The sequence below is a fragment of the Pan troglodytes genome, chromosome 9, assembly GCF_028858775.2.
Source record: "Pan troglodytes isolate AG18354 chromosome 9, NHGRI_mPanTro3-v2.0_pri, whole genome shotgun sequence".
Lineage (NCBI taxonomy): Eukaryota > Metazoa > Chordata > Mammalia > Primates > Hominidae > Pan > Pan troglodytes.
The window spans coordinates 18,858,739-18,871,657 of NC_072407.2; the positions used below are offsets into that span (position 1 = coordinate 18,858,739).

The 12,919-nt window shown below is 35.0% G+C and overlaps 1 protein-coding gene across 5 annotated transcripts in view; it reads left to right on the top strand.

Moving 5' to 3' along the window:
* The window catches only part of PDE3B (phosphodiesterase 3B), a 221,207-nt gene that overhangs the window by 119,591 nt on the left and 88,697 nt on the right, over window positions 1–12,919 (top strand). For 4 of the 5 annotated variants that reach the window (XM_016920438.4, XM_016920439.4, XM_016920440.4 and 1 more), the window contains exon 2: window positions 6,111–6,161. In XM_016920438.4, the coding sequence (XP_016775927.4) occupies window positions 6,111–6,161 (51 nt within the window). Of the gene's footprint in view, window positions 1–6,110; window positions 6,162–9,764; window positions 9,999–12,919 lie in introns of all 5 variants that reach the window. The other variant, XM_054661200.2, reaches the window with a different exon arrangement.

Below are 12,919 nucleotides of genomic sequence, written 5' to 3' on the forward strand. Positions count from 1 at the left end.
ATATATATATTTATAAAATTCTTATATTTCAGTTATTTACAAGATCTACTTTGGTATTGGGTTTAGATGCCTAAAACTTTGCTGACTTGGAAACAATGTGTATCAGAGCATTTACTGTCTACTTGGAAGTAAAATTTTAAAAGAGCTACATTTTATTATATAGGAGGAATGAGTGCTTGAACCAGTATTTCTTAAAACTTTTAATATACATGTACCGCCAACTATGCATTCTGTATGCATGGTAGCTACCCACCAACTTAAGGTAAATGTATAAAAAAGAATTAATCACAATTTTTGAAAACTAAAAAATTAAAATATTTTATATCAGTGTATATTTACAATATTAAAGGTATCTCTGTTTAGCTCAATGTTGAGTAAATAGGCTGCTTGTTGTAGGTTCATTGTATATCATCATATTCTTTTCTCATCTCTATTTCTCTTAATTTGGAAAAATCCAACGAAAATTATAATTTATGAGGACAGTCAGCAGGGGTTTTTTGGCTGTTGGTTCTGAATACTCAGGTTAAACATGGACTCCAGAATTAAGAGATTGCTCACTGAAGACTCTTTCAAGGCTGAGTCACTTGCTAAGTTGATGGACATTATCATACTTGAAAGTTTAAGAAATAGAGGCTTTTGCATTTTATTGAAAAAAGCACTTTTTGCTCTTTATATTTTATATTTACTTTAAAATATTTTATTTGCTCATTTTTTCCAAAGCACACTGAAAAGATGTATACTCTGTATCCAAAAATTGAGTGCATTTACATTTATGCTATTTCTTTAACATTGAACTCAGCATAATGTATTTTAACCACCAGCCTCTTTCTGTGAAAACAAACAAACAAACAAACAAAAAACAGGGTATATAGATTTGCAGTTAGTGTAGTACTCATTGCTTAGCAAGGCTTTTTCTTGATGTGCGGACAACTGATTTTTTCTCTCAGGACTGATTTCATCACATATTTCCCAGTCTATATCATAGTTTACAAAATAAATATTAAGTAGGAAAAAATCATGTTTTGTAGTATGAATTTTTCAGAGGTAAACACAAAAACTTGTCTGCTATTCTTCCTCAAGTGTATTATACATATACCAAGAGCTGATTTGGCTTTGCACTTCAGTGCATTTATCAAGCAGTAAAGTAAAATATCTGGTTTTTCTTTCAGCATAATATTTATCGTTTGTGTGGCTGAGAGTTTTATAAATCTCTCAGCAATAGTCTATCTTTTTTATATGCTTTTGCTAGGAGGAGCACAGAATCTGAATGGTGCCTGTGTAGTTTTTGTCTCTTTTAGGAACAAAAATCTTCAGTTTCATATATGAAAGCATTTTATGCTTGTTCTAGAAAGATTCTGTTCATTTACCAAAGAGGTTTTTATGTTTTGTTTGAAAACTTTCCATAGCTTCATGTCATTATTTGATAAAGTTTCAAAGTAGACAACATCCAGAAGAATATAGGGTAAATGAATTACCAGTCAGAAAGAAATCCAGCTTTTAGATAGTTGCTATTGTATGTGCTAGTAAAATTTTTGTTTTTATCTCTTTGTGTGGTATTATCACATGCACAGATTTATATTGTTTGCATTAGAGTCCTATTCTTGATTTAGGTTCAACATTTATTCCGAGCTATTTATGTTACCTTATTTTTATCAATACCTTAGGCTTTAAAAACCAATTTTGAGCCATTTATTTATCGATTGGGGAGTATAATGCAACACAATGAAAATAATGCAAATTTAAAAGATATAAATAATATTCAAATGATGTGAAAATACTTCAGGTAAGATGATTTGTTCTCTTTTAGAATAATGCAGGTCTTAGAGAACCTTTTCAGCTTTTAAGAATATAATTTTTTAAGATAATAATGAGATTTCTGCGGAAATCAAAATTAACCTTATAGTTCACAATTATGAAATATATGCAAACTAAGTTGTTTCCTTTTTCCCTCTAAATATTCTGGGACAGTGAGGAACAACTAGTGATTGACAGATCATAATTTGATAAATAATGGCTAATATTCTATTACGATTTCCTAGTTTAAAATTTTATGTTTTTAAAAATATATATATATTTTTTTCGTGTATACATATATGTAATCTAATATTACGGAGACACTTAGCAGTATTTTCATTAAGTATTTGCTCTTTGCATATTTCTCACTTTATTCTGTCATTAGCTCTCCCACTGTTCAGGATCATTCCTATCAAGTACAAGCATGCTTTAGAACCTACCATGTTAAAAAAAAAAGTATTATTCCCACATTTTTTTCTGATGATTGCTTCATTTCATTCTTGCCTTTACAGCACAGTTTTTCAAAAGAGTTTTCTCTAGTCACTTTGTCTACTTCCTTACCTTCCTAAATTCATCTTAACTTTTACTAAAGCTGAACAAATATTTATGAAATATGCGTAAAGTACAGAGACTAAAGAAACAGACACCATCGACCCACCATTACTGGTGTTTTTGAACATTACCATTAACATTGAAGTTCCCTGTATGTCACTCCTGGATCTGGTTCACTTCTTTTTCTTTTAGAGATAATCACCATCCTGAATTTCTTTACAGTTTACCATAAGTATTTCTAATAAGCATATCGCAATGTGTATTTCATTTTAAATGAGTGAAGGTATACTGTATGTATCTGTCTGTGACTTGTTTTTCTTGTTCAACATTATGTTTCTGAGATCCATCCATATACTATGTAGCTGTATGTACTTCATTCATTTTCACTCCTAGACTCCATTGTATGAATACATCAAAATTTTTCTATTTTATTGTTGATGAACATTTGGGTTGTATCTAGTTTTTTGCTACCCTAAGCTGCACAGCTATGTGCATTCTTCCTGTCTCCTTCTGTCAAACTGTAGCAAAGGACCAAGCTTTTGGGTTTTTCCCTGATCTGTTGTGGATTGATGCTTTTGTAAAATACACTAAAAATGTCTCACCATTGTCAAATTGCTATAAAAATATATAAACCTTTACTCTGAATTTCTGTATTTATCTTATTATGGACCACACTTTGCATACTGCTCTAAGATGTGTACCTAGCTGTGGAATTCCTGGGTCATTCATCTTCTATTACTTATGGAGAAAATTGTTTTCTCAAAATCACTAATGTGCTACTTGCTCAAATTACGCAGAAGGCAGTCTGCTAGCTCTTTGTGGCTTTCTGTGTATCTGCTTTCAATTCCTAATATGAAGGGGATTTCACAGTAAGACCTGCTGCTTTAGGGTAACATAGTTTTCATCCTAGAGAAAGTGACTGCAAATAAGATTGGGCTTTGCTTAAGAATTGATTCAAAGCCAATCTAGCAAGCACAAGTGAGAGAAAACTATGATAATGGGATAAAGGGCCAGGAAGAGTGAATTTATTGAGGGAGATGGTCTGTAATATTGTAATACTACAATATTGTAATGTACAATATTGAGGGAGATGGTCTGCAATATTGTAATACTATAATATTGAAATATTGTAATACAAAATGCTACAGTAGAGAGATCTAAAGAGAGCAAGCAGAGAAAAAAGAAGCATTGTACATAGTAAGATTTTTAGAGACCTTTAAGAGTCCGGTTAAAATAGGGCATACATTCCTTCTCATATTAGCAGCCTTCCTTCTGCATAGGCAGCCTTTAATTGTCTAAATGCATTAGAGAACTTTCACAAAATATAAGCTAAGATGAGATTGCTCTTATAAGCAAGCAGCAGGACTACTTTTTATCAGTGTTTCTCCACCGTATTTTCATTACAACTCCGAATCCAGGGATATATATATACGTATATATATTTATATTGTATATACATATGTAAAATATATGTACATATATAAAATATTGTATATACATATATTATATATATGTTTCCGTAATCATCTCCCCCTTCATGTAATTTTCATACCAAAGATGTACAGTATATCTGTTTGTATACCGTAGCCTTTGGAGGGCTACGAACCATTTTAATTTTCAAGATTTTTTTTTTTTTTTTGCCCCAAGAACCAGCTACCACTTGCTTGGAAGTGATAGCACCACTGTTGAGAGTATATCACATGAATACAAACATGGCTGTTGGCATTAGAGTACAAATATTTAAAAAGGTAATGTTTATTTGATCATGTAGTTCAATGAAGTGGGGAAGGCAGACTACTCAATGTTAAGAAACCATCCTAATGAAAAGTATACTTGAGTTAGCCAGAAATCAACTTCTACTTAGAGTTGTGAGTCAGGGAAATAAGGTATACAAGTATTTGTCTCTGTTTGATGGTATTATTGTGGGAAAAGTGTAGAAATATGGATCAGATGATAGTACAGTTAGACAAGTTTGCAGACCAAGAATGCAAATTAGTTCATTGATGCCTATCTCATAGGTGATTTTTAGTGATATATCGTATGGCTCTGTTTTCACTCCTGTCTATTCTAGACATCTATTCGTGAACTTAAGAAAACATCAGATTTATAGATGTTATGATAATGGGAGGAATGGAGAATAGGGTAGTTGACATTCTCAATCTCCAAAGAAGCTGACAGGCTAAAATAAGGGCAGAAGTAAAGTATTGCAGTTGGGTCTAAAAAGCCATATTTATAAGAATAGCATGGAGGAAAATGGATCATAACAATATCATGTATAAAAGAAACTTAGGGATTTTAGGTTATGTTAATCTTAAGGAGCATTTTAGGAAGCTATTAACATCTTAATTTGCAATAATTAGTGTCTCTTGAATCTAGATTATATGCTGATTAAATCACAACCTGAAATAATTATATCAGGACCACATTTAGGACCATATAAAATACTGCTTAAATTTAATGAGTCTGTTATATATATGGTATACTTTGCATGTAGTTATATCAGAGCCATTTTGTGGGCACTGGTTCACAAGTCTTCTGAGTGATTGTACTGTGTCTGAATTTTCTTTGGGAAGAAATAGATTTTTCCTCAGTGGTAAGAAAGAAATTACGTTCTGCAAGGATATTGATGAGGAGATGGTGATAATGATAATTGACAGTTTTTTGAGTGATTAAGCATGGGTGTATTATGTAAAATATGAGTCAGCAAACTGTAGTCCACTAACCAAATCCTGCCAGCAGACTGTTTTTGTATCACCTTTGAGCTAATAATTTTTTTTGCATTTTAAAGGGTTATAAAACAAAAACAAAAAGCAAAGAATATGCCATAGAGACCTTATGTAGCCAGCAGAGCACCAAATAAGATCTTTTGCAACCAGAAAACTTAAGCCTGAAGGACAAAAAACAACACAAATAGTTCAATATATAGAAATTATGAGATTATATTACAGATTAACTGGGCTCATATTCAATACAGGTTCAAAGCTATGTACAAAATGGCTATTAGAATGAATTATTTAAGCAAAAGAAGACCTATTTAACTCAGTAAATGTCAAAGAAATTTAGGATTGATGATAGGTAGCAGTTATAGCTTCCTAAATTAAAGTTAATTTTATCTCCTTGGGCATAGTGACTACTATATTGGGTTGGGAAGCAGCCAAAAAGCTTGTTAGGAAGAAGGGCAGGAAAAAAACTAGTCTGGGACTAAAGTTACCATTGATAAGCTAGGCTATCAAGGAGACAGACAGGAAAATAATCACTAATTATGTGCATATCAAAAGGGGTATGTGCTGCTTTTGATAAATCTATTCCTTTATACTTAATCTAACCCCAAGGACAACAAGCTTTTCAAAATGTTTTTGACAGAAGTACCTTATTGGTAGGAAAATAGCATCACCCATCACCCATGATGAGCCTTTGGAGATGGTGGGTAGACAGAGAATATCTGATGATATGTAATTTTTCTTTTATTTTTTGTGACTTAATGTGATTATGGATTTATATTTTCCTTTTTGTGGTAATATTTGAAGGTTAATATGGCTTGTTTTAGTTACTTTATTGTGATAATTCTTTATTCTTTTGATTTCTCAATTATAGATTATATTAATGAAATATTCTGTCGAGATAATTTTTATTCTCACCATTCCAATATCTCTTCCAGATTTTGAGCTATATTAGATAATTATAATTGAAAATGCTGAATTTTGTCTTTACATATACTTGTTTGTTTATTTTTGGTTTGTAACCAAGTGAATTTTTTTTTCTAGATGATTCTTTGGGATTGGGACTTAAAACAATGGTATAAGCCTCATTATCAAGTAAGTATAATTAATATCTGTGATGAATATCTAAATAATATCTGTGATCACTAAATAATATCTGTGATGAAACTTTTGACACTTAAAGTTACACTCACAATATTTCTGTGCCATAAGATTTTCTTTAACTAAACTAATAAGTTAACTAGAACCTTCATTGAGGTAGATTTTTTAAAAATATATTTTAATTATAAGGGAAAAAGAAAATGATAAAAAACAAAATTTATATAAATTTTTATGAAAAATATTGCTAATATAATCTGGGCTCAGAATCAACTAATATTTCTATATTAAGGATAAGATTTTTTTCTTTTCTGATGTGGACCACTGTTCTATAAAGGGGAAAAAATAGATGGAAGGCCATATCTGAGACAAAGCAAAGCAGTTGGCAACATATTTTATTAGGGAAGTAAAGATATCCAACTTCCATTTTTTGGTAAACTTTTTATCAAATTATAACATACATGCAGAAAAGTGTACAGCTCAATTTTCAGAAATTAAACATCCCATGTAACTGGTACCGATATGAAGAAATAGAATGTTTCCAGTATCTCAGAAGCCTCACTTATGCCCAATTCCAGTCATTACCTATATCCCCAAAGATAAATCCTATCCGACTTCTAATAACTAGTTTTGCTAATTTTTGAACTTTATATATACACAAATGGAATAATATGTGTACTGTTTTAGGATTAATTTTTTGAACACCTAAGTAATATATGTTTATATCAGATAAAATGAAAATAGAAGTATTTAATATAAGGAGAAAAAAGGAAAATCACTCATAAAACATCAAGCAATAACTGTGTTAACTTTTGATGTCTATCTTTATTGATCTTTCCCCTTATGCTAAATTTACTTAATAATTCTAATAGCTTATTTGAAGATTCTTTGAGTCTTGAAGTACACAATAATGTTATCTATGAATAAAGACAGATTTATTTATTTATTTCCAAACCTATGCCTTTTATTTCTTTTTCTCATGTTATTGTACTTTCTAGGACCTTCAACTCAGTGTTGAATGGAAGTAGTATGAGTAGGCAGCCTTGTTTTTCTTCATGAACTCAGGGAAAAAATGTTCAACATATCACCACTAATGTTTTTTGTAGATACCCTTTAGCAGATTAAGGAAGTTTTATTCTAATTCTAGTTTACTAAGGACTTTTTTTCTCTTAAGTTATGAGTGGGTATATAATTTTATCAGATGCTTTTTCTGCATCTTTTCAAATGATTCGAGATTTTTTTTCTAATTATTCTACTAATGTGGTGAATTACAGTGTTTAATTATGTTTATTAAACCATCCCTGTATTCCCAGAATAAAGTAAATTTGATCAAGATGTATTTTGTTTAAATCTTTATCACTAGATTCTATTTGTTAATGTTTTGTTTAGAAATTTTGAATTTGTGTTTATGAGAGAGTGTTGGCCTATAAATTCTTACTTTTCATAATGTTCTTGGCATTATATTGGTACCACGGTTACCAAGAACCTTGATATCAAGATAAAATAAGGTGAGATATTTACCCTTTCTATTATCTCGAAAAGTGTGGGTAAGATTAAAAATTGGTATTATTTCCTCCTTTAATGTTTGGAAGAATGCTCTGGTGAAGCTATCTCACCTTGAAGAATTATTTTGTGGTCAAATTTTAAGTTATGGATTCAATTTCTTTAATAGTTTTAGGATCATTTAGATTTTCCATCTTTTCTTCTAACAATTGAGTTACTTGTGTTTTTCTAGGAATTCCTTTTTTTGTTGTTGTTCCTTCTGGCATTTGTGAGACTGCTGAAAGCCCTATTTTAATGTCAAAATAGAAATCTTTTTGAGGATTTCTACTTGGTTTATCTCTCTCTTAGCCACGTTTATAAATTGGCAAATGCCTTTAGAGGAAAAGCAGGTCTGAATTTAAGCTCACTACTTTGTTTTTCTCATCACTTTGGGATCTTGTTTGGCACCCCCTGTCTTCATAGCTCTGAACTCCAATTTCGGTCTCCCAGCCCCTTGGGACTATAGATCTCTACTCTGTTTTCTGGCCTCTTTTGTGCTTCTCATCCTCTCTGCTCTGTGCCAGTTATGAATCAGCAGAAAATTCCTAGAGGGAAAAGAGTAGCACAGAATGTTGGATTTCTTTTAATCTTTTCTCTTAATTCTGGGTTCTTGGCCTTTTATGCCCTGGCTGTTTGGTTGTGTTTTGATGCCTTGAAATGTATGCTATTTATATTTTATTTCAGCTTTTCTAGTTGTTCTAGACAGAGGAGTTGGTCTGATACAAACCAGTCCCTCTTAGCTGGAAAATTAGGCAAGCCTCTTAAGACACTCTGAACCTATTCCCTCACCTACAAATTGAGAATAATACCAGTTCCCCCAAAGGGCTAATTAATATGTGCCTGGTACTTAATACAAATGTGAGCCAATATTATATAAATTTCAATAATAATAAATACTAATCTGAACTTGAAGTATAAGACAGGAATGAGCATTTTTTTCTTTAAAAGGCCAGAGAGTAAGTATTTTAGCATTTGCTGGAAACATATGACCATTGCTACCTTTTGCCGTCCCCAGTGCTTCTCCTCATTCCCTCCTTTTTCCTCTTCTCCCTCCCACTCCTCTTCTTTTTCAATAACCATTTAAAACATAAAAACTATTCTTAACTTTCTGTTCAACAATCAAGATTTTGCCAAATATAAGTGAATGGAAAATAGGAATTTAAGTTCAGCTTTTAAAATTGTGGCAAATAATTTGAATATTCAATTTGATCTGCCATAAGTTATCATGTCACTCTCTTGCTCATTTCTCTCGTTTCACCCAGAGTAAAAGTCTTTGTCATGTACGTAAAAGAACTTACACAACATGGTTCCCTCCCTTACTCTCTTGTACTTCTCTGTCTTTGTCTTCTACTACTTTCTCCTTCATTTACTCTGTTCCAGCTGCACTGGCCTCCTTGTTATTCCCCAAACAAGTCAGACAGGCTTCTGACTCAGGTCTTTGCACTTGCTAGTCTCTCTGCCTGGGATGCTTATTTCCCACACTTTGTCATGTCTTTACATAAGCATTTCCTTCTTAGTGAGGCATACCCCAACTATCCTCTCTAAAATTGCATTGCGTTCTATCACATCTTTTTCCCTTAACTTACTTTATTTTCTCTTTTTAGCAGCTTGTTCAAAATCTATTATATACGACCCTTTATTACTCATATTACTTAGCTTGGAATCCAGTGTTCTCAAAAATTTGGTCCCAACATGTCTTTCCAACCTGTTTTTCATTGCTTTCTTATATAATCTGTACTTCAACAATTTCATATTCCCTGTATAGCATTGTTTTACCACTTAAAAATTGTATTTTACCACTTTTATACTTTTATTTATGCTGTGTCCATTTTGTGCAGTACACTTCCCCAATACATTTTTGTTTTGTTTTATTGTAAACAAGTATAAATATAATCCTACCAAATTTTTAGGGCCCAGCTCAAATGCTACCCCTTCCATAAAATTTCTGTTACCATCCAAATGGAAGGTTTCTATATCTCTTTTGAACTCTAATGCCATTTTGTCTGTATATATAATTTTTTTCTTTTTTTGAGACGAAGTTTCTCTCTTGTTGCCCAGGCTGGAGTGCAGTGGCATGATCTCGGCTCACTGCAACCTCCAGCTCCCTGGTTCAAGCGATTCTCCTGCCTCAGCCTCTGGAGTAGCTGGGATTACAGGCATGTGCCACCACACCCGGCTAATTTTGTATTTTTAGTAGAGATGGGATTTCTCCATGTTGGTCAGGCTGGTCTTGAACTCCCGACCTCAGGTGATCTGCCCACCTCGGCCTCCCAAAGTGCTGGGATTACAGGGGTAAGAGACCACGCCTGGCCATTTTGTCTGTATTTTTATCTCTTCACTTTCTGTTAATAATAACAGTACTATCTTTGCCTTTAGTTATATATACTATACTTTATATGCTCTGCATGTGTTACCATATGTAACTCTCTCTTTTCCTCCTTGCTAAGTACAGTTATTAACTCTGGAAATAATGTAAGAGGCAATCAAGTGAGAACTACAAAAAATAGAAAGAGGAAGGCAGACTGGCTAGGGACCCTAGTACAGGAAAAACAACACAGTGACAGAGTCTCTTATGACCCACACCCAACAGCAAACCTGGTCTAGGCCCCCACTCTCAACCTAGCAACGTAAGATGACACAGGTAGGCTTATTCTTTCCCCAGATTAAACAAGAGCCCTGCCAACAACACTAGGCAAGTCTGGTGGCTCTAGCAAGGGGGAATTGATTTGGAACCACTGGCAATCAGTGACCAGGGAGAAGCATTCTCCTTCCTTCCTGGGCATGAGACTCCCCTTCCCCAATGACAGACACTGGGTGGCCAGTGTGCCTGGCAAGGGGGATATCCTCACAAATGCCTAGCCCAGAAAGTGATCTTTGTTCCTGTCGCCTGGAGACTCCTTTCTCTCCCCTAAAGGTACCAGATGACCCAACCTGAGGAAGCTCTCTTTCCCCCTACTCTAAGGCACCAGTGTGGACTAGTGGGAACCCAACGGGCACCAAAAAAAAAAAAAAAAAAAAAAAAAAAAATTCAGACACACCTAAATGGTTGTGAATGCTTTGAAAATTGTCATCCAAACCACAGCCCACAAAAGTAGGCCAGGACCTGTGTGATAAACCTAAATGGGGATATGCCTTCTAATGGCAAAGATTTCTGTAGGACCCAGAGTCTTGTAAGTTATAGTGAAAATATTGAGGATAAAATAAAAAATCACCCATCATACCAAAACCAAGAAAATCACAACTTGAATAAGAAAAAGGGATGACAACACTAAGATGAATCAGATTTGGAATTATCTGGCAAGGATTTTTAAAGCAAACATCATAAAAATGCTCTAACAAATAATTACAAAGTATCTTGAAACAAATGGAAAAAGAAAGAAAATATTAGCAAAAGAAATATAAATTATAAAGAAGAAACAAATGGAAAGTATAGAGCTGAAAAATACAATAATAGAAATTTAAAATTACTGGATGGGATGAATAACAGTGGAGATGACAGTAGGATAGAATCTGTGAGCTTAAGCATAGATCAATAGATTTAGCCAATTTTACAACATAGAGGAAACAGAAACAAAATCAGCAAGCCTTAGGGACCTATTGGGCAGTAACAAAGAACCAACATTTGTATTGCTCGTGTTTGAGAAGGAGAAAGGGGGTGGCATTAAAAGAGTATCTGAAGAAGTAATGGCTGAAAACTTCCCAGATTTAGCCAAAAACTTAATCCTACAGATTCAAGAAGCTTTCTGAACCCCAAATAGTATCAACCCCATCAAAATCTACTCTAAGACATGTTATAATTAAACTTATGAAAGCTAAAGACAAAGAAAATATCTTAAAAAGCATCCAGAGAGAAACAACACATAACCTATAGGGGAACACCAATTCAAGTAATAGCAGATTTCTCATTTAAAACCATGAAGGCCAGAAGGAAGTGGCAGAACACTTTTGAAGAGGTGGAAGAAAATGGCTGTAAAGTCTATATCCAGCAAAAGTATTCTTTAAGAATGAAGGGGAGGAGGTTCCAAGATGGCTGAATAGGAACAGCTCCAGTCTACAGCTCCCAGCATGAGTGATGCAGAAGATGGGTGATTTCTGCATTTCCAAATGAGATACTGGGTTCATCTCTCTTGTCAGACATGGATGCAGGACAGTAGGTGCAACCCATGGACTGTGAGCCAAAGCAGGGTGAGGCATCACCTCACCTGGGAAGCGCAAGGGGTCGGGGAATTCTTTTTCCTAGCCAAGGGAAGCCATGACAGATGGCACCTGGAAAATCGGGCCACTCCCACCCTAATACTGCGCTTTTCCAACGGTCTTAGCAAACGGCACACCAGGAGATTATGTCCTGTGCCTGGCTTGGAGGGTTCCACGCCCACGGAACCTCGCTCATTGCTAGCACAGCAGTCTAAGATGGAACAGCAAGGCAGCAGCGAGGCTGGGGGAGGGGTACCCACCATTGCTGAGGCTTGAGTAGGTAAACAAAGCAGCCCTGAAGGTCAAACTGGGTGGAGCCCACCACAGCTCAAGGAGTACTGCCGGCCTCTGTAGACTCCACCTCTGGGGGCAGGGCATAGCTGAACGAAAGGCAGCAAAAACTTCTGCAGACTTAAATGTCCCTGTCTGACAGCTTTGAAGAGAGGAGTGGTTCTCCCAGCACGGAGTTTGAGATCTAAGAATGGACAGACTGCCTCCTCAAGTGGGTCCCTGACCCCCGAGTAGCCTAACTGGGAGGCACCTCCCAGTAGGGGCTGACTGACGCCTCATACGGCCGGGTGCCCCTCTGAGACGAAGCTTCCAGAGGAACGATCAGGCAGCAACATTTGCCCTTCTGCAACATTTGCAGTTCTGCAGTCTGCACTGGTGATATCCAGGCAAAGAGTGTCTGGAGTGGACCTCCAGCAAACTCCAACAGACCTGCAGCTGAGGTTCCTGACTGTTAGAAGGAAAACTAACAAACAGAAAGAACATTCACACCAGAACCCCATCTGTACGTCACCATCATCAAAGACCAAAGGTAGATAAAACCACAAAGATGGGGAGAAACCAGAGCAGAAAAGCTGAAAATTCTAAAAATCAGAGTGCCTCTTCTCCTCCAAAGGAACACAGCTCCTCGCCAGCAATGGAACAAAGCTGGACGGAGAATGACTTTGACGAATTGAGAGAAGAAGGCTTCAGATGATTGGTAATGACAAACTTCTGTGAGCTGAAGGAGA